General features: G+C 39.2%; 1 protein-coding gene across 8 annotated transcripts in view; it reads right to left on the bottom strand.

The window, feature by feature from the left end:
- Window positions 1–5016: 5016 nt before the first annotated feature.
- The window catches only part of LOC138186964 (zinc finger protein castor homolog 1), a 162608-nt gene continuing 144086 nt past the window's right edge, over window positions 5017–23538 (bottom strand). For 6 of the 8 annotated variants that reach the window (XM_069127324.1, XM_069127321.1, XM_069127322.1 and 3 more), the window contains 5 exons: window positions 12953–13531; window positions 10758–12398; window positions 9592–9690; window positions 8529–9447; window positions 5017–7979 (listed from right to left, as the gene is read on the bottom strand). In XM_069127324.1, coding sequence (XP_068983425.1) covers window positions 7475–7979; window positions 8529–9447; window positions 9592–9690; window positions 10758–12398; window positions 12953–13531 — 3743 coding nt within the window. In that variant the 3' untranslated portion in view covers window positions 5017–7474. The remainder of the gene's footprint in view (window positions 7980–8528; window positions 9448–9591; window positions 9691–10757; window positions 12399–12952; window positions 13532–23538) is intronic. The other 2 variants (XM_069127328.1, XM_069127325.1) reach the window with 2 other exon arrangements.

The raw sequence follows: 23538 nt of genomic DNA on the forward strand, positions 1-23538 counted from the left end.
ACATATTAATTACATTTTTATATTATACCTTATTTCTAATTTATTATTCCACCTGCTAGGCTAATAGAGTGATTTAAAATGCAAACTATGTTCCTAAGGCTTGCAGAATATACAAAAATTGTTTTATAATCATCATTCAATCCTAATTTCATCAAACTGTTAATCAAGTAATGCAGGACACTTTGATACAATTAATTCTTTTATCCGCAAGTCTAAGTTTCATATCTGTTAAGAATAAATTACATTCTATTTACATTTGCAGCAAGTGAAATCGATTTAATCTGTAATTGATCAATTGATTTGTCTGCATTTATTAATTTGCAATTTATTGTACTTTAATCATTTCTTTGATTTATTCTCTTCCTTTGCATTTTGCATCAAACGATTGGCAGGTCAAACATCGACAAATTTCAACAAATCTTCTAAAATCTCTTACTTTTATCTGTCCTTATGTCACCACCGCCACGATTAACCGTCATATGCACAAGATTTTTCCAAAATAACGTCGCTGGAGTTATATATCGGAAAGTCAAAAGACCTCGAAGAGTCGATGTTGCGCAGGAGAACTAGCGTTTGCTGCCAGTAGATCAATGAAAAGTTTGATTCACCGAGGGTATTCGCTCGTTTTTCGTCATCGCTATCGCTGCACGTGATCTGACCCTTCCCCTGGATCGATTAGACCCACCTCACACGTGGCTGTCGTGTGTTTCAGTCTGCACACCAACTTGATCTTTATTTTTAGCAAAATGGCAAAAAAGAATAGAATGTTTAATGGATTGTTATTTATTATAAATTTTATAAATTTTTCTAGCATTTTATATGAATTTTGCAGATGCACTTTTGGCATTTGAGAATGGAGAAGATTTTGTAGTCATCGTAAATGGAGGATTTAAAGAAGAGATCAGTAGCCTTCGATCAATCATTTGAAGTCATGATAACGGAATATTAAAAGCAACACGCTATTATATTTTTTATGTTTGCATTTCAGATAGAGTAATTGAATATTGACTCAATTAAATTTAATTTACACTGAAGAAAATAGCATTTAAATAAAATTACAGAAGTACGTAAATAAAATTGCAGAATTCTGGTCAAATAATACTCCCTTAATTTCCTTTTCTACGTTTTATCACTGATTATTCGGCCATATTATCAATATTATTAATTCTCTATCTACATTGACAATAAAATGGTATTATAAAATCGATATTTTCATAAAATTGCTTGCGCTTATTCTTCTATTTATTTTATTTACTTTATCTTCTACAGGGTGGTTGGTAACTGGTGGTACAAGCGGAAAGGGGGTGATTCTACGCGAAAAAAGAAGTCGAAAATATAGAATAAAAATTTTTCGTTTGAGGCTTTGTTTTCGAGAAAATCGACTTTGAATTTTCGCTCGGTACGCGTGCACTTTATCGAGTCTCGTTATAACGGATCTCACTGTAGATCGTTGTCTCGATGGAAAAATTTAAAGAAAAAAGAAAAAAATAAAAAAAAAATTTTTATTCTATATTTTCGACTTCTTTTTTCGCGTAGAATCACCCCCTTTCCGCTTGTACCACCAGTTACCAACCACCCTGTATATCTTTTTAATTAGATTTAAATAATCTCTATATTTATTTAATGTATCCTTCTCATTTAAATGTATAGAATGTACTTGGCAAAGTTTAGCTGTTGCTATACGCCGCGTATTTGGTAAATATTATTATTTATGCCAAAGCGTTACGAAATACAAATGTTTTCTTATTTCAATAAATAAGTATATTTATCTCAAAATTTTTAACAGATAGCTATGAGCTAACCATGCTCATGTTGCCAAGCGATTAATCAATGTTATTCATTAGATTATGTTTAGTAAATTGAGCGATAAACCAGTTGATAAACCGCCCAGTAAACAGCATCCGAAAAAAAAAAGAAAGGAAAAGAAAGGAAAAGAAATGAGAAAGAAAATAACTAGTTCGCCCATGTCGTTGTCATTACGTCAAACTTTCGATAAACTGAATTATTGCGCAAAATCTTTCGATAACTAATCGATAACCAAAGCTTGTCTCGCCTCGCGAAGATTTATTTACAAAATTACGATCTCGTCCTCGATTTCATTGGAATTCAGTGTTCATTGGTTCAATTGGTTCATTGAAATTAGATAAGAATTGAAAAATTCTGCCAATATCTACCATCTTTCTCTTAGACGATGTAATTGTGTTGTTTCACTAGCCTTCGAGTAACTATTAATTAAACCAATTTGTAATTAAAGTTTCCAAGCGATATAGTAGCGGAGGAAACGGTCAGAGGAGATAAATGACACGAAGATTGCTTCAATGTTTCTATGTACGATGCTTTACGATGTTAATTAACTGGTGAAAATTCCCTTCGAATTAATTCTGCCCCTCTTTCTATATGTATCATATACTACAATGTTCTATTTGACATTTTTAAACTGTTTCGCGTACCTTTGCTGAGAGCACGATCTATAAAATGGAAGTAAATTAATTTCGTACAGTGGTTTATAGACGCTGAGATAACATGGGAAACGTCCTTCGTTTAATTTAGGAATATCGTTTACCGGATACTAATTTACAATATAAAAATTATCAATATTAAAATATTCTTTGCCTGAATAATTAAAGGATGCTTGTGGAAAAGCACATATTTTTAAATTACTCGTTTCTAGTCACAGAGTGACATCGGAATGAAACAAGTGAATAAAAATGTGAGTCTTTCCTCGTTGCTTGTGAACTTCATTTGGTTTCAATTTCTATAGTTTATTGATGGTTTTCTGGAATATAAACTGGCTATCGTGAGTATATGGAAGTTAAGTATTTCATGCGAACAGTTGCTGAATAATAAAACTGTTTTGGAAGCTGCTTCGACTGCAAAGTGGTCGCTTTGGAGAAAGAATTTCGAAAATATTTTGTCAAACTCCGCTTTCAGCAGATCTTGTGATCTTGAAATTCCTTTGGAATGTCAATTCGTCTACTTTCGATTCAGCTTTTTCTTTCGATGATACGAAAGTATAAAAAATAGAAAAAGGAACATATCGATAGCTATGTCAGACCTTTAACACAACGGCTTATCTTGTTAGAAAAATATCTGATTCTATTTTCGTTTCTTCGATAGCCAGAATATTTGATGAAATGACAAAATGCTTCTCGTTGCTATAAATATTTTTAATCTTTACTTGTTCGAAAGCAAAATCACAGCTACATAAGGTGTGTGTTTCCGATATTCATTCATAATATAATAATAATAATAATAATAATAGAGAATATTAATTAATAATTAATAATAATTAATAATAATAGATAAAATTATATAATAGCTTTCTTTTCTCTTACATCCATACAGCAGGTATTTTAATACTAATGACCGTACGATAAATTTCCCTTTCTCTCAACTTTCCACAAACAATAGTACGTTTTTTTCTTTCTACTGGTATACATATATCACTCTTTTACACAATTTCTCCCTCTCGCACACGCGCACACAAACACACACGCAGGCATAAACATACCCATACATACTTCCATCCTTACATAGTATTTTTTCTCCATCGTCATCGATAATCTTCACAATAATATATATTTCTATATATATATATATATATATATATATAAATTATATATTATATATATATATAAATTATATATTATATATATATATATATATATAATATAGGCTCGATAGTTATAAGGCAACCTCAGTTCATCGTCGCTACACCAAACATACACTCTCTCTCTCTCTCTCTTTCGTTCTCTCTTTCGTTCTCTCTCTCTCTCTCTCTCTCTCTCTTTATTTCTTTCCAAGTCTCTCGCGATGATCCATCGAGGTTGGTTCACCCTCTGAACGCTCGATCCTCTCGCGATCTCGCCGACTTCGGTCCTCGCCAGACCACAAAACGCGCTCGTATCGCGATTTACAATAAATATTTTACAGCTTCGGTTCAGGTTCTTCGTCGTTCTTCGCGCGTTTCTATGGCGCGCGAAAGAGGAATTGAAAGCGACAGGCGCTCGAGAGAGAGACTCTACATCGTTTATGGCACTCGTTTAATAATGGCTCGGCTCTCAAGCAGCTTATCCACGATCCTCCGCTTCTCCTCGAAGCTTCGACACGTACAATTCGTGAGATCTCTCGCGAATAGTTTGAACAATCTCGCGATTACCGAGATAAAACAGCGAGAGATCGAGGTCGCGAAGTTTGGCGCGATTTTTGCTCGATCGCGAGAGGACGGGGACCGTTTTATGACTAATCGACTTCGTTGACACGCGTAACCTTGCTAGTGGAATGATATACTAGTAGAGACTAATAGGGGAAAAGATTGGGGTTGAGTTTGGGAAGGCTCGTCCTGGATCGCTGAGCACCCGCTTTTTGTTCTTGAACATCGTGAAAGTTTGATGGTTGATACGAATTATTGGGAATAATAAACGTGGGAGAATCGTTGCTGTAACAATGTAAGAATTTTCAAAATTCTCCTGGTTGTTCTTGGAATTCGACGTTCCATGTAAATTATTAAGAATATCGTTAAAACGTATGGAAGAATTTTTAGGATTCTCTTCGTACTTCTTAAAATTTCATTTTTAACACGAACTACGGCGTATGAGTTGTTAAAATACGTGAGAGAAGCTGTTTTCTGTAGCAGTACAAGGTTTAAAAAAATCCTGCCCGAATTCTTTTGTAAATAAACGACTGTCTTTTATGACAGAACCTTTCGAATGTTAGGAATTTTCAATCGCTTGAATTGTAAAAGTGTGGAATTTAAAAATTTACGAAATTTACAAAAAGCGGGTCTTCAAAATGACGAGCTAAATTCTCGTCTTCGTGACTCTCGACTCACGACACGTGGAAAAAAGTGTCTAAAAAACGAAGAATCCTTATCAGTCGCAAAGTTTCTAACTTCTTTAATCGCATATACAAGCATCTAAAATTTCTATTGGTGTATAAAATTCCAAACAAACTAATATTATCTTCGATATTGTTTATAAAATAATGACAGGATAATTCTTGGCGACTGAGTTTCCATTTTCTTTCTTTCTTTTCTTTTTTTTTTTTTTTTTGTTTTTCTTGTATTTCGACGCGTTTCTTTAAGGCACTAACTTCCTACGATCGTGTTTCACATCGTTGCAGTGTGTCTTTTTTTTTCTTATTCTTTTCATTATCGTTCGTATTAAAAGAATTTGTGTAAATAATCGGTCATTGTTGCTAAGGCACGGTCCTACAAGTTCGGGGAAAACTCTAAAGGCACCCTAGCGCGTCATCCAACGCTCGCACGCTTACATTTCATCCCGGTGGGATTATGCACACTCTAAAAGCTACATAGTTGATCGTATTCCTCGAAAAAATACGCAATTCACTGTCTTCTTTAGGTCCGTCGTGTTACTCGTCGATCGTCTTTTTTTTTAACAGGGGAGGAAGCTCCAACGATACGATAAATAAAGTGGAAAATTTGCATAGAAATTGTTAAAATTGGTATCCTATAGGATATTGAAGAGAATAATAAAATTATAAAATATTAATTTTTTAAATTAATAGATAAACGCATACTGTGATGTTTGGCAACTTTAAAAGGATAAACTTTTATAGAGACGAAGCTTCTTTAATTGATATTTCGGAAAATGGAAAAGCTTTTTCTACTCAAATTTGCTGCATACGATCGCTCCGATATTCAGACGAATGAAAATATTTTTCCAGTAGAAATCCTACTTCTTTACCAAATTAATGATATCGTAACATTGCTGAGTATCCCCTGGGAACAGGAACGCGAGAATTCCTATCGTTTCCGATACGCACCGCATCTAAAACGCACACCAGCCGATCTTCTATTTCGAGCATTCGCATTTTAAAGTATACCTTTCGTACATGCTTCTTCTTTAAAACTCCTTTAAAATTACAACAAGCAACGGTTGCCTGAAAAGCGAACAAGAGTCACTGAATCATCCTTGATCTGTGTTCGCCCTGTCTCGTCTTGGCTGGCAGTCTTTTTGTTAACTCTCAGTTTTCTTGCAGTTTTTTCCTTTTTTTTTTATTACTTTATATCCTTTTTTTATCAATACTGTTCGTAATACGATTAATGAGAAACGCATACCCTCCTAGTCGTGGCACGTGTCCCGAGAAAGCGTATAATCTTTAGTACGAGTCGCTACCATTTCGGCTATGCAAGTTCCTTTGTCAACATAAAAGAGGAACTAAGGAAACAACTGTGAGTTCTTATTAAAAGAAAAAAGAAAAAAAAAAAAGGAAAACTGTGAACAATCGTAGAAAAATCATTGCATCATTGACGAACGATCTCTTTGCTATATGTTTTCATGTTACCAATTACCGTGAATTTTTGGAAAATTCTTCGGCATTAATTAGCAACGATCATCAATGACGCGATGGACTAGACACAATGTTCTTGTCTTTTTAACTCGCCTTTCTTGCCGGTGATCATTTACATAGAAAAACAACAGTCTGAACTATATTAAATCTGGACTCGAGTTTCAGTAAATTTCATTAATAAGTTCTCTGCAAAGAGATTCGAGCTTTTTCTCTCTCGCGTATCAGTTCTTTACATATATTAACTATCTATATTCTAGGAGCTAAATCGTCGTGACGACTAATTTCGCGGAGGGTACGCGAGTGATACTAGAAAAAAAAAAAAAAAAAAAAAATATGAGGAAAACAAAGAAGGAAAACGAAATGTACAAGGTCTTTTTCTATTTTAAATATTATAGTTTGTCTTTTATCCTCGCGATCTAAAGCTATAAGATAGACTTGTCGTTCATGTTTATTGTCTACGGTTCTATGCCAGGTTTCTTTCGTCGTTCCATAGATCTCTTTCATTACGAAATCATTCTGTGACACGAAATTCATTCAAAATTCTTCAAAAATTCTCCACTTCTTCGCCCATCGCCGAGACGATTCGAGAAGGATCGTGAAAATATTAAAAAAAAAAGATCGTCATTCAGTTAATAAATATCTCCTCTGGTAAGTACGAAGTCATCGAGTTTGACTGAACAGTTCCATTCGATGCATCGACCGATATATATGTATATATATATATATGTATATATACATATGCTGTTTCGATCCGAACGAGAAGACACACACGCCGCCAAGAGCTATCGATTTCTCCTGGTCGATAGAACGGCTGAAGATTAATGACTAGGCCGCGGTCGGGGTCTGCTCCTAATCATCCAGCCTCGTCGAACAAACGTACATACGCGTTGTGCGTATCGGGCATGGACAATCGCGAGCGAAATTCTGCAGGGAATGTCTACAGGGTGCATGAAATTGTCTTTTTTAGTTTACTCCTCCCTCGGTCCTCTTGTAATCAGATTTCATCAGCGAGATCCGAATTTGTCGGCTGGATCCAGCCCCCCGCTGCTTCCTTACTCTTTCTTCGGCTTCGGGCCTGGACTCTTCAAGGAATGTCTACCGGGGACCAGAGAATTGTCTTTCTTGAGTCTTCTCCAACGAGTGGCAGCTCCGGTGAACGTCGTTATGTATCCATGTGTCGATACTTGTGAGCAGACATCTGCGCTAGGCCCAGAACAGCGTACTGACACTGAAGACAGTGGTAGTGTGTCTGTTTACCGGAATGCTGACATTGGACACCACCGCAAGGCTGACTCGGCGTGAATTTCTGAAAACCGGCCGCCGCGATACTGTCCAATTTCGCATGCTGTCGCCTGTGAGCGACCACTTTGTTCGTATCTGTGCAGACGAAATCGCATTTCAAACAGTGAAAGTGCGAAGCCTTGTTCTGCATCGAGCCTAACGAAGAGGTGTAGGCACACTGTGCTCTTCCACAGGGAACATTGGCTCTATATTGTTGGAAATCACCGCCCATTAGAGTGTCGAGACGCTCGTGTCTCGCCGTGTGCTGAACGAAACGCGTTTTGTCGCAGAACGAGTAGCCACAGTCTTGACGCATGCAGTGGAAATGTGTCTGGTGCTCTCTGTAGCCGCAGTGCGGGTACCTACAGTCTTCGTTGAATCTGAACCTGAAATGGAAATTAAAATCGTTACTTACGTGACTTATAAATAAAAATTTACATCCCGTTATTACTATTTATCGTTGTGTCTAATATTATTATTAGATATTTTAATTATTTGTATTAAATATTATTAATTTGTATTAAATGGACACATTTAACGACGGGACGAATTTTTTCAGAATATCATTGTCTTTTTTATTGTATATGAAAAAGCATCGAGGCTTTCGGGTCGAAATTGATTCATGCATTAAATTTGATGAAATTAGAATAGAAATAACTCGTAAGCGTTAAGTATACTTCTAGACACTAGTATCCTGTTCTAGATGACCTTGAAATCTGAGAAAATCACCTGGGGAAGAAGTATGTCTTATGCTTATATATGGCTCTTTAAATAATGTGACTTTGTTCTAAGGATCTCTCTCGTAAAATTAATTTCATAAAAATTTCATAAGATAACAAAATAATTAGATATTCTTACTTAAACATCTCACCCTATATTATAAAATATAACGTAACACAGTAAAAATTTCAACCTAGGAAAAGCATAACACAGACCTGACATATCCCTCCGGTACAGGCTCGTCCTTCAGCATCCGCATGGAATGATGAAGCCTCTGCTTCTTCGCCTCCGGAGAATTGCTATCAGGTGGAGACAAGGATCTCTTGTTGAGATTAAGATTCGCAGCTAACGAGGCCAAAGGATTTTCATCTCTGGTTGGAGGTAGAAAATTGGTCGGAGGTAAACCTGGAGCAAACATCAGCCCTGGTCCACCAGTGTACATGCCGCCATGCTGCAGGAAAGGTGGCAGGGCTTGGTTCATCAGGGCTATCTGTTGATTCATAGCAGCCATTACAGCAGGGTTAGGAAAATGGAATCCGTGGCTAAGGTCGAGTTCGAAGCTGGTGGGAACCGGGGATTGTTGGACACTGGTTGGCATACTCGGCTGAGACAACTGGCCATTCTCGTTGTTATCCATCACCGAATTGTTTCCATCGTCCCTCGATACTTCACTCGGCTCTCTCTTAACATTGGGAACGTTCTGAACTCCCACGTCCGAGCCACATCTCGTTGGCTCGATTTTCACCTCTTTCACTTGGGTCTGTTGGCTAATTTGACCCAGAGTCTGCTGCATCTGACGTTGCATTTGATTCTGGAAATTCTGAATATTCTGAGCCATTTGAGCGTTCTGCGCCATAAAGTCGTGCTTCTGCGATAATTGCGCCAGATAGTCGTGTTGCATTTGACTAGGCGCCTGACTGGTTAGATCGTGCTGCTGTTGACTGAGAATGGCGCCTGTAGAATGTTTCGCTATGTGTGCCACCAGTCGGTCCAGTTCGGAGAATGCTTGATTACAGGCGTTACAGTGGTAATGGTTTTTGCGTTTTAATTTGCAGAAAGGCCTACTACAGCTCTGCTCTGGTCCATACAGGGTATGCGGCGACGCTGAAGACGTGGATGGAAGAACCGGCGACTCTGCAATGGAAAAGTTTAGCGTAAATACAGGTGCGAATTTTGAAAAATGCGAAAGGTGAAAGGCGACGACTGATTTACTATTTACTGATTACTAATCGAACACAATTCAAGGCAAGAAAATTGGTCGTCGAAAGAGACACGAACCTTGGTGCACGGAAGTTCGCATGGATAGCACGACGCCCGGAAGTGCGGGTTCACTCGGCGGTCCACTGACCGGATAATAGGTGCCAGCCGCCCTCACCACTAGCAACAATCAACCAAACAACCAACACTTCAAATATACCTCCCACTATAATTACAACCACCTTGTACAATAGATACATCAAACGCAACAAGAAAATATAATGTACATGAAAACAAAAATAGGAATAAAATAAAGGATAATTGGGAAATGTATTGTAATCCTTTCGAGAACAGGCTAAATGAATTGAAGGGCACATAACTAAAACGAGCCTTATCTATGGTTTATATTCCTCAGGGGAGCAAAAGTATAGTTTAATTTCTTTTAATATTAATATTAACCGACTAATTTTCATTCATCGGTACTGTGCTTAAAATGTCCCAGTTGCTACTTTGAGATATCCGAAGAAACAAAAGTTTTACATCTTAATGTCTTTTCTATTCAATTCATAATATTTAGTTATCAATATTTAGTTATCCACAACAGTCTGTGTACTATAATTTTATTTAAAAGAGTAAGGACACGGGGAACTTCAAAAAAGAAAAAATGCCAGATAAGACACTTTAACTAAAAAAAGGATTTTTTATAATATCGAGTCCACTATGTTGTGAGTCTAGTTTCTCACTATTAGAATGCAATATTAGAAACAAAATTGATATGATTGAAAAAATTTGACAAGAATCATTTTGTTACGAGTGGACTGCGAATTTTTATGCATTTATAGAAAATTTAAAGGTGTACAAATTAAAAATGCATAAAATGCAGATAACATGCAAGAATATATAAAGTATTCAAAACATAAAATATTATGATATTTATCATAATATTCGATAAACAAAACATTTATCTATCCAAATTCCATTTCTTTAATTGGATTAAATAAAAATATGAATTTGCATAAATATTTGCAGTCTAATGACGAGCTTAACAATTCATAGTGACATCGAAAGGATTAAGGAGTGCTGACGTGTGTCGTAATATACGCTGGAGTGCGTGTACGTGCAAAAGACATGCATTGATTGGATAACTGTCTCGGTAAACATCTCAAGTAACTACCAAACAAAACTCATCTATAAAACAGTACTATACAGGTGCACTGGTTCGTGTCCATGTTGAAAGTTACACTTACCGGTGGTCTTATTAACATCCGGGCTGGGGATCTCCGATTCCTTTTCGTCCATAATTGATCTGTTCTCCATGTCGCTGGCCAAGCTTTCCTCAGGTTTTTCGATTAATTCAGCCGGATTCTTTACTTGAATCCTCGGCTTCGTTTCTTGAACCATAGGTTGAATTTGCGTCTGACATTCTTGGTTCGACGAGCATTCAGGTCGATCGTCGTGACTACTGTGCTGTTTCTCGTGCATCGCCATCGTCGAGTATCTGACGAAGGAGTAGCCGCAGTTCGGCCTGGTACAGTGAAAATGCCGATTAACGCGATTACTGTGACAGCCAGCCAGTCGACAATCTACCATCTTATCGAAGAAGGCAAAGCCGGGCGGTATGTCGACGTTATCGTGAAAGTCTTTGCTATGCATCAGTAGCTGGTCGGGTCTATCGGTGGAGAAATGACACCTCAGCTGCGAGCAGTGATGGTGTCTCGTTGATCTGAGAACACAAGCCGGATCTGGGCAACCGTCTGGGTTGTAGGTGGAGAATCCTTCTGGTTCGCCAAGACTGTTCGAAGGTGAGATACTTCCTTCTCTCTCTTCGATCATAGGATTGGGTGTCAGACTAGGTGTCTGAGGTTTGGGTAGCTTGAAACTAGTGAAGATCGCTTGTGGAGAGTCGTGAGTATGAGTAGCTGGATCACCACCGGACCAAATTTCGATAACCCTATTTTTTGGAGGCCTGCCTCTCTTCCGCCTGAACATCGCGTCGATATTAGTCAAGTGCGTTAACGTAACATCAGAGGATAGAGCGTGAGAAGAACAAGAGAGATTTAACTGTCGACTATATTCATGAATCTTATAATGTTGCAGTCGACGGAAGGGTTTGTCAGTCGAAAGGATTACTTCGCGACAGTTCTCCCAATTACAATGATAATGTTTCTCTTTATCGGCATACGGACAACTGTCGTCGCAGCCACCTTCCTCGAAGAAAGCATCGGTGATGCGCTCTTGAGTCTCGTGCTCTCTCAAATGTTCCCTGACTTCGCGAGGATCCTTCAGAGCTGTACCACAGCGATCTAATCCGCAGTGATGATGCTCCCTGCCTATGTGACAGGGACAGTCGGCTGTCGCAGGTACCAGATACGCAAGTTCTGTGGCAGTAAGCTGCTGACTCTGTTGCTGCTGCTGATGCTGATGATCCACAGTCACTGTGGAACTTCCACTAGCAGTGACCGTGGTTGTTGGCGCGGTGAGATCCATCGCTAGGTCGCTACCACTCTGAAAGGAATCATCCAAAGAATAATACGACGGCGAGCCTCTATCCTCGTTCGAGCTTTCGCCATTAAGACTCAAGGAGAGACTCTGCGTGCTGAGATCATCCGGTGGCCATGATCCTGGCGGTCGAATACCGCCAACAGCATTGATCTGCTTGTACTTTCTGTAAGCCAATTCCGTTTCATGACGCTCGTGTTTTCGTTTATGAGAAAACAGCTGACCGGATGAATGGAGAACGTAGCTGCAATGAGGTCGTATGCAATGGATGTGATTGCAGACGCGTGAGAAACGACATTGCTCGAAGGGACACGCCTCGGACTTCATGAATTTCTTGAACCCGTCGCGGGATAATTGCTCGTCTTTGATGTGGTACGATTTGTGCTTGTCTGTAAGAAGAAGACGGAGAAAGGAACTTATTAAAGAAACCAGTTAAGGACCTTGGGCTAGATTGGTATTAGGTGTATTAGGTGCATTAGGTGTTAGGTAGATCGGAAAGTTCTGTCGTTTTTGATCTTTGAAAGGATAGAAATGAATCGTTTTAGTTGAAATGTCTATCAATCGTTTAATATAATATCTATTGTTAATTCATTTACTGATAATTCATTTACTTCGTTGTTGTAGAATTTGTTATTTTTCTTGTTGATATATTCTCCCCTCGGTCTCATTTAAAGCATGAAACAATTCTCGAGTTAGAAAATAGGTCACTGTACACTTTAATTACCTAGGAACTCTGGAACCCTCGGAACGAAGTTGTAATACATACATGTATCAGCAAAATCTGGCGACAAAACTTTTCGATCAACCTAAACGGTTAACTGTATAGAGATATCGGCAAGCAAACAGAAATCGCTAATATTGTCACGGTAAACACAACGAATAATCTAGGAAAGAGAGGACTATAATTTCTAATTTTAAGGGAGAACTGCGAGTAGTTCTTTACCCATGTCAGCCTTGTTCTTGAAGGTGAACCGGCAACCTGGTCGGCGACAATGGAAGTGCGTGGTCCGCTGGCCAACGAAGGGACAGTGATCGGTAGCACAGCTCTCGGTAGCGCGAAATCTCTGGAAACCTTCTTGTATGATAGCCGAGTCCTTGCGATGGTAGTTGGCGTGCATCTGCACGTCCGATGTCGATATGTAAACCTTATCGCAATTTTCGTGGATACAGTGGTAGTGTGTCTGTTTTCTATTGTGGGGGCAAGCACGACCCGGATGCCTCTCCGAGCAATCATCCGTCGGCGAATACCTCATGAACCCGTGCTGCAAAGATTCGTCCCTCTTTTTGTGCCACTTGAAATGCCTGATCATTTCCTCCTTTTTCACAAAGACCCTACCACTGCAGTCCAGACAGTGAAAATGCTCTCGGCAACCGAGCTCCTTACAATACGAGCTACCGCATTCTTGACCCGACGTGTACCGCCTCACGTATCGGGAGTAATCGATTATCGGTTGTGACACAGAGCTTTTCGAGCTACCGATCAAGGTGTCCGCAACCGGAGACATGCTTTGTCTCAATAATGCTGAAATCAGAAACCAAAGAGACGAGGTGAGGATTACTCTCGGGCTGAGGATTTACGGGATGATGATCAGCAGGATCGAATGTACGGAACTTTTTCTTTTATATATAGGGAATTTCAGTTTGAACTGGCAAGTTAATTCTTGAATTTTTCGATAGTAGATTCGAGTGGTATCGTCTGCTGTTAATAAAGAATCGGATGGTTGGTAAAGAAGCGTTCTGTAGTTCATGAAGAGCTTCACTGTGCGCGCTTGATTTACCGACCCTATCTGCGACAGTCTAATATGGTTAGTAAGAAGTAGAGTTTGTCATTGATGTAGACGTTTAAAGTGTAATTACACGAAGAAATTGATGGATATTACAGAAAAGAAATTTGTCTTTCATTATATGTCAGCAGCAATTAACGGTGACATGATTAATATTTAAACGATCAACCGTAACGTTTAAGAAATCATAAATATGTCCATGACTTTTAAAAAACCTTTGGTAATGATACTGTAGTATCTCAGATATGAGTTATAGCATAGCCTTTCAAAACCAAATGAACAGAAGTGAAATAAAAACGAGTTTCGTTGCAGGTCCTACAACTTCAAGTCATTAAATTATCAATTTGCAACAGCTTGTTTATGATTGACTTATTCTAGTTAATTAATTACAGGTCCTTATGGGATACTATAACGTTTTGCCGAATTTTCAATGAATTTCAAAAAATATTATCGATATAGGGATGCAATATGGCCTAGTGTAATTCATATTGAGAACTTACGAACTGTAACTTGGAACAATGCGGACCGCCATTGTTAGGAATACTGAAGCACGGAGTTACTTTGTACATCAAATATACTTGCCAATTCCTTTTAATTGGGTATTTTGATTTCGAAAGCTCGACGATTTTTCTTCCTATTATTTTGAATTTCATTTTCGAGACAAGATTCACTACATTTTATTCTGAATCGAACTATCAGCGATTTATGATTGCAACACGTCATTGTAGTTTTATCTGACTACCTCCAAAGTAACGTAAGTCCACAGAACTTAGGATATCTTTTGATATTTAATTAAAAACATTCTTCACTATTTGGTAATATACCAAATAAATTAAAATTTGTTAGAATTTTTCAACAAATGTGAATGTGTTATAGTCAATCTAAAAATGTACTAATCGCTATGCTACATCATGTCTACAAGACCAACATACTTCTGAATCTCTAACAAGGTTCTCTGGTTCCATAGCAGTCTCGTCATGACGCGTTAGAAGTTTCCAGGATGTTTGTCGTGTTCATACGGTTTAAGTGACAATAACACGCTCTTCCCAAGAATTTCGCGAATAGCCGCGAAATATATGTATAACCACCAGGAGAATATATGGCAAAGACCCCACCTCTGTTAGCCGGAAACCATGGTCCACGTTCGGCGTGCCCTACCAAAGGCTTGGTTGATTCCAAGAAATTCCTACTTGTCGACTGTGCACGTTTGAATGCGTTCAGAAACGAGTTTAAAAATTGTCGAATATTTCTCTTAGGGGTTCCCCCCATCGGACCCTTTGGTGGGGATAGGTACCAGCGAAGTTTTATGCGCACGTGTGTACGCGAAAGAGAAGAAGGGTTCCCCGTGTGGCAGGGAAACGAAAGAAAAAGGAACAACGAGAAAAGAGACGAAATGGTAAAGGTTGCGAGGGAGAGGCGAACCATTATACATACTTCCCATACTTTCATATTACGTTCTCTCAAATGCACGAAGCTTCTGGATCGATCTCGTTTTTTCGTGAATGAAATCAGCAACGCATGAAACTACGATTACGGAATTGAAGTCCAGAAAATTTATCCCATAAGAAGATTGCGGAAGAAGAATGCGATAAGTAAGTTACAAAGTTGCCTTTGTATTTGATTTCGGAATTAAATATGTTCATCCCCTTCAAAATTATCAAAATATTAGTGATAATAGGATTAAAATAACTTCGTCAACTAGATTTAAGAGATATTTTGACACACAGACATTTTTTGAGACATTTATTGGTCCGAATGATAGTTTTCGCTCCCAATTATGGTATATTAAAATTCTTCCATGGTTTTCACATTTAACAAATTAAATGAAGAATTCGTGAAACTGTGATTACAGAATTAGGATTCTAAAAATGGCACCATACTGCCATTTTCTCGCGAATAAGATGAGCATATCCTTCTTTAACGGGGTTAGGCCGAAGACAGCACGTGCTCAAATTACGAAATTTACATTTCGCTCTGGATGCTTAAATTAATTATCCAGTTTAGCTGAACCGGGAACGTTGATGCATATTGTTACGTAACATTCGGTTTGGACTGTTAATCTATCCTCCGGTGCAGTAATTATGTAACACAGCTGCGTGTTTTGTGTAGCTCGTTAGAGCACCTTCTGACTACTAGCCGTCGAGGAAACTCTTATTCGCGCGAATTTACAGCCAACATCCACGATGTAACTCATTACGCGTGAGAAAGATGCAAACATACGAACGTTGGGGGTCAAGGCTCCTCTTATCGAGTTGCTATTAATTAAGAATAAACGCATAGTATGGCGAGTGCTACCGAGAGTGTCCATGATTCTTCTTTAATATCCGGGAATGTTAGACATTTTGTTGATGCCTAATTATGCGTACCGCGTCGCAGGAAGCGTGCCAAAACGGCTGCTAGGCATCGAACGGAACCTGGCCTTGGATCTTGTTAAAAGATACAATGATGTATATTCGATCGTAAATTTGATCAAACAATTGAGTATTTGAGTATTAAAATATCAATAAAGTAGGCCATTGATCTCACAAATCTCTTTATCATGGTATACGATGGTCGAATTTTTTGAATAATCGAACAAGTATAATATATTAAGAATTATTTCGTGAACATTAATATTAAATGGGAACTAAAATTTCTAAATGAACATTGAATAATCTCCATTACTGTCTTTCGTTTATTCCTAAAAAACATTTAAGGATCATTTTTATGATTATGTTGATAACAACATGAATATGCATAGATAGAAAAGCCATATTCCGTCAATTCTTGGTGTAAAAGTTGCGTTGGAAACTAGTGTCGAAGCGATTAAAAACTGTTTCAAGTTTAAGACGGAAGGGAATGGCAGTGCCGCCCATACAGTGGGACAAAAATGCTGACAACAGTGCGCAGCGAAATGAAGAATACGAGAAACGTGACGGGACTTAAGGGTCAAATCTTAAAAAATATGAGAAATTCACGGAACGACACGCGCAATCGGGATCCCCCTTTTTCTACCCCTTTGCACGAATATCCAGCAGCTTTCAAAGGCTGAACCCTTTTATTCGTAGTTCTTGAAACTCGTATAGGCTGGAGGGGAGAGGTCGATCCGGCTGTGGATGAAAAACCCCGGGCCCTGATCGGGGAGTTTAAAATTTTCAAAAAGCCCAATCCTGAAAAGAAGGCCCCGTATTTCAGCGAGCAGGCTCTCTCCTCCTTTTTTATCATTTAATCCGCGCGCTGAATAACCCTTTATACGCGTCTCGTGATCTGGTGAGCTGAAAATCCTCGACCCGAGCACGATCTCCAACCAAATCTACACGACATACTTTCAAACAGGCTTATATGTTACGGAAATAAACAATTTTTCAAATATTATGACATAAGTTTTATTCTCACAGCCAAGCAAATTTCATTTTTATTTAATTCGTCACCAATTATCATGATTATCTTGCCGGTCGATACGTTCTTGGCTTCCGAAAATTTTCGCAACTCAGTTCTTTCGTATTACTCACAAACTCTCATTAGTTGTAGTTTTAAGTTATAAGTATAGTGAGAAAGATAGATGTTAGACTCAATTTTTACCAAATTATCTATAAGTGAAGTTTGAATTTGTAAAAGAGAGCAGACATTTTTGTAATAAAAAGAATATTTTGTATAGAACATATAATATAAACTGTAGAATATTCGAACTTTTTTTTTCTCTTAATGATAAACATTGCATAACAAATGTGTAATTTTAATTTGTGGAGCGTTTCTATAAAGAAAGAAAGGGAGTATTAACATAACCTACAAAATCGCGTGTTTGGATAATGCGTCAAGTGCCCGCTGTGTCGTAGTCCGTTCTGCGCGGCAGCCGCGAAGGGTCCATTGAACCTTTTCCTTCCTTTTTCTCTCTCGAGAGGTCCTAAATACCGACAAAAAAAAATCCCAACGGGCAACCCCCCTCACGGCTTCTTTACCCCTTTTTCGACGGCCCTCGTCACAACATTGTTTCCGGAAAAACGGCTCCGTTAAAGGAGTAACCGGCCAGATGCGATTTAATGAGCTAGAATAGAGATGCTGCGTCGATTTCACGGACCTCTGGGGAGGAGTGGTGCGGAAACGTGATCGATGGGAATATTTTGACGTTGCACGCCAATATTTCTGAAACTTCGAGAAAGGATCACATTAATCTTCCATCGATCTGTGTAGGAAACTTCCATCGATTCTTGGAAAGTGACCTTTTTTTTCAAAATTATCGATAGGAAGATTCTTTCCGTTTTCACTGTCTCAAAAGGGTACGATATGTTATTCAACCCCAAGAAGAAAGAAGAAGAAAATTTTCGAAGCTCACCAAAGGTTTCCTCGAACGCTACCAAACAACAATTTAATAAAAAGTTGTTACCATCGTAATTATCAATAAAAATTCTCTTCTACTGGATACATAGTAAACGAGTTCGAGCTATCTCGTTCTAAAGGGAAGGAAGAAGAAATCTTTCGAAGTTCTTCAAAAGTTTCTTCAGGAGAAACCAAAGAAGAGTTTGTCCCATCGAAATTATCAATAGAAATAACCTTCTTCTGAGTAAGCGTCAAAAGGGTATAAAAAATGCTTAGCTCTAAAAAGGAGAGAAAAGAAAATATACGAAGTTGTCTAAAAGTTTCCACGAAAGTACGCAAACCATGGTTTACTGAAAAGTTGACCTGGAAAGGGTGCAACTAAAATGGCGCAGCGTCTGTATACAGCGCAATCATCAATCCGGTCGCAACCATGAAAATCGTGGCGCCAAGAGGGTCACGCAAAGCAAGCAGACGAAACGGGAAAGTCTCGGACGAAGGTGGAACAGAGGATAGAGATGGAGAATACAGTGAGAGGAAGAGACCAGCGGACACTAAACTATTCTAAGATCCCCTGCGAGAGAGTGTCGCGGACTTATTGTCTCTTAGCGAGCACGGCGGCGTTATTTCTGTCAAAATTACGTTATGGTCGCCATTCTGCTGTCCCGTTTCTCTCGGTGCTATCCGTTTAGCACCTTCTTTCATGCCGTACCAGTTCGTCCTTTCTTCTTCTCCTGCTTTCGAATCTTCTTCGTTGTTGGAAATCAAGTTTCGTTCGCGACCAGAATAAACGGCGGTTACACGCTGCCATTATAATTAACGCGATTCCTACTTTAGGGAAGAGACAGCAGCTTCCAGAGGACTGGCGAGATTCTTGGACACGCTCCCTTTCCAACCGGCAATTTACGAGCTTCCCTTCATGTTCTGCCGATAGAATTATTCCCGCCTTTGTCTACTCGTTCCTCCTAATTATTACTAGCGAGCTGTACCGCGAGATTTATAGACAGTATTTATAGATCTGGGCGTTCTGATATCCGTGGATTCGCCAATCTTACAGGCTACGTAAATCGTGTGCGTTCATCCTCGAATATCATATATATTTTCTTCAGAGGCAACTTGAAAGCTTGATTGGTTAGAAATAAATCAGCCGCCTGTCAAAATTCCTCTATCTATCATCTGATCTGCTCATATATGTGGATACGAACAGAAGCGCATGATTTTCTAGAATTAGATTATGATTACAGTGGATGAGTGTTCTGGCGAACTGTCATTTTGATGAACTCAATACGTCGAAGCAACCAAATATGCATATAGATTCTTACGAGTCTATGCACATCCGCTTTCAGATGTTTCATTCGTCGTTCAAAGTAATAATAGTTAGTAGTATGTAGTAGTAATAGTTATGTATATGCATGTAACAATCATTAATGCTCTGAAAATGGAATTACTCGTTCGTCAGCTTGTCGAAATCCCTCTCTTCGTTCTCCAATCAATTCACAGTACGAACAGAAGCGCATAACTTCCAACGATTAAGGCGCAGTCAGAGACTATACTTATTGCTCCATTCTACAAAATTTTACGAGGCGTTAGAATTCGTGCAAGAAACAAAGTTATCCAACGTCTGCGTGTCAAAATTCTTCCTCACATCCTCCAATCTGTTCACGGTATGAACAGAGGCGCGTGATTTCCAAGAATCAGTGCGTAAGGGACTCATTACCTCGTTCGACGAAATTCTTCCCTTTCGTCGAGGTGTTGAAATTCGCGTAACAATCGTCGATGCTCCGAAAACGAGATTATTCATCAACGGCGATTATTAAGCGACTCGTGAGGCTTTCGTGAGGCGCAGCGTGCGTGAACGAACGCGCGCGCGTACAAACGGTCGTTAAAGCAATCGAGCCACGTGCTACGCGGCTCTCTCTTTTTTTCTCTCCTTGGTTCTCTCTTCCTCCCTCGGCGTGGCCGTTTCTAAAGGCACATTCATTAATGTCGCGTATAGCTGGTATCGTTTTACCCCTCCGGCGAGGCGCGGAATTTTTTTCCTCCATCTCTCCTTCTCCTTTCTTTTTTCATTTTAATCTAGCCTGCCTGCCCTCGGACGTATGGATTTTTCGGGCCACTGTTACGGACATACTACTTAGTGTCAACCGACCACCCCTCTTTCCGTACTCTTTTCTACGCGGTGCCCCCTTCTTTTCACGGAGTCGTGGGTCGACCAACCCCTTCCTCTCTTTCTCGCTCTACTGTTACTTATGGCGGCCGCGTTAAATTTAACGAGGGGGAAACCTCTCCGTGGAATATTGGAGAACAATGATTTCCGAAATTATTGACCGAGCGGTCCGGTCGACTCGAGTTGGTTTTTTTCTTCAAAGCACACACACGCAACTGCGATATGGAAATACTTCTTAACGCTGATTCAAGTGCACTGGACTGTGTATGAATTATGAAACATCGAGGACTTTCAGTTTAATCCCTGTGCAGGCAATCAATGCTACACGGTCGTCCAACAAGTGCACGAGTGTGCATGGCTAAACGTAATATCCAAGAATATGTAAAATATGCAAAGTACAATGCTCGTTACAATATTTGATAAGTGAGACAAATCTTTGCCTATGTTACACTTAATTATCTTCAGAAAACTCTTGCATAAATCTCTAAAGTTAGTCACGCACTCGCTGATTACTAAAAATGAAATTTATACGATACGTCGTCACTAGAAAATATCGAAGTTGTTGAAAGAAACGAATAGCTTCAGATCTTCAAGTATTTAATTAAATCAAGACTCGTATTTCTTACATTTAAAATTCAGTAACTTACAAGGAAAAGTCATGGTTTATATTATACATCGTAAAAAGAAAGGGAGAATACATCTATCAAACTACGCGTACCTATTAGCGCGATATTCGAAGGGGTTCGTCACACGCCCCTGGCGTTTAAAAATCCTGGCAAAGGATAAAGATTTTTCGTTTCAAAGGAAAGGCCACCCTTTTGCCGGTGTTTCCAGCGTTGCGAGGGTAAATTGAGTTCGAGCGAAAACACGCGTACTACTTATCGCCGCGATCCCCGAATTCACCCCCGGTTTCTGCGCCGCCGCCCCAATCCGACTCTTACGTGGGACGCGCGTAAACTTTTCACGAAGGGTGAAGAGAGCGCGCGCGTAATATCGGCCATTCACGTGTGAGCGTATCCTCCTACCCCTTAGCACATATACACGCACACCCTGTCCCCCACTTTAGCTGCCAAAAATAAACAGAATCGAACCCTTTCTACAAATTCAAATAGCCAGAGGAGGGTGCCCTGTCTCCTCGCGCACCCCATTTGCTCGACTTTCGAAAAACTCGGCCTAGGAACCACGTAAAAAGAAGGATAAAGACGAGGAAAGAAAATAGCCACGGATCGACGATCCGCTGTCAAAACACGAAATCCGATGCCCGATCGTTCGCCATCACCCCGATTTTTCATTCAACAAATTTCCCAAAGCGGCAATAGGAAAGGGGTGACGAAATGGATCGGTAATAAAATAGTATCCGCGGTGAAATATCGAGCGATCGATTGAACGCTGTTTACGGAAACACGATAGCGTTGAACCGAGTCAATTTTCCAGGGGTGATGACGTAAATGATTAATCAGCTTTGGGATAATTGGGGGAAGAGGCTGCGAATGAATACGTTTGTTTTTTCTTATTTGTATTGCTGTTCTAGGTTTTAAGAGCAGTTTCTTGAGACACAATCCTTTCCCATAATATTGTTAAACATAATCTCCCTTGTATACGAAGATATCATATTTTACATGCTGTCTCACTGTGAAAAGATATTTTTAATAAAACGTATAATTTGTTTCTATTCCATACGGTAATGTAGTTATATCAAAATTAATAAACGCTAGAAATATTTATATTATAAAATTCTAATTATATCTTCTAGGTCCTGCCAAAGATACATATTGGCGATTCACAGATGAAGGGCCAGGATTTCAGAGCCCTCGTTTTCCAAGAAAACTTTAAGAAACCATTATATCTTTGATTAAATCGCACAATCTCAGCGACGACACGCGAAACAGGGAAGTCAGGGGCAACATCCGAGTTGTCGGACTAATAGAATTACTTAAGATAATTGGGGGAATTAGTTAACGCAGCGGACCAAACGAGTTCCAGATTGGCTAAGCAACCGTCACGATGGAATTGCGAAATTATCTTTAAAGAAACACGTCCTTCCTGGTGAAGGAATTTAGTTTCACCGCGTTGAAAATAACTTCGCCCGTTCGATTATATTGCTGCTGGCTTGAAACGAAGATTCATGACAAATTATTAGAGCGTGTGCTCCAAAGTTCCACAAAGTCCCATAACGCGCATTGATTTACGAGATCGCGTGTCCGATAACTTTCGAATATTCCCCGAGAGCGAGTGGCTGTTAGCCTTAACAAGGCAGTTCGACGAGTGCGTAACGAGCGAGGACTATTATTAAGTGCACCGCCACGCTCTATCGATGCCCGGTGGCGTTTCTGTCTCCGTTCCGAGCCACGACAGACTGGATCTACCCTTCCTCTGATCACCTTCTTCCGGAAAAACCTCATATTTTTAACCCTTTAAAGAGCCTCACCTCTTTCAACGACCAATGAATCAATTATTTACATCGCAGAACTCTTTCCTTTCATCTTGTCAATTAATAATATAATTTATAACACTGCTAATATCTAGGACGAAATTAATAACTACTCGAAACTTAAGCAAGAGAAATTTAATTTAGTATCTAATTAGTAGTTTTTGTGTAATTATTTACGACTAGACGGTGAATTATTTTCAGAAAAATACGAATTTGTATAAATATCAGCGACATAAAAATTTCACCAATATAATATCAGCTGCATCCTGCAGAAGACCCATTTGCGAATAAATAGACGCAAAGGAAGAAGCGGCTGAACTATTTTTCGGAAATTAGATTTTAATCTGAAGGAATTATTCTAGAATCTATAGAGCTTTCAAGAGCAAAGTGTAACTATGATGTCTGAATAACGAAGATATAGAGAATATTCGTGCATCAATGTGGACGAAGGGTGGCTGCGAGCGTAGATATATAGAAAGGGCGGTCGAGGGTTCTCGAGGGTGAACAGTGGTAAGAGAGAATTTTCAAAGAGCGCAGCGAATGTCTAACGAATTTTAAAGTGCGAATAAAGAGCGAGTACTCGAAGAATTTGGCCAAGTATGTGTTTCTTGCGACGTATTCAAGTACGTGTCCCTACGACGAATTTTCGTTTCTTGCAAAATGATGATAAATATTCCGATTGATTTTGATAGGAGTTTGATTCGTGAGCTCTTTGATCGTGGAGTTATTAAGTGAAATATGGAGTCGGGGAATTGATCCGACGACGGGCAAGCGTGGGAAAGCGAAATTGAAATTGGGGCTCTCGTTGACCTCTTCATTGCTCGGACTCAGTCTTCTTTCTTCTCGCTTTTTAA

The sequence above is a fragment of the Bombus flavifrons genome, chromosome 14 (genome assembly GCF_040668555.2).
Source record: "Bombus flavifrons isolate JBK064 chromosome 14, iyBomFlav1_principal, whole genome shotgun sequence".
In the NCBI taxonomy this organism is placed as follows: Eukaryota; Metazoa; Arthropoda; class Insecta; order Hymenoptera; family Apidae; genus Bombus; species Bombus flavifrons.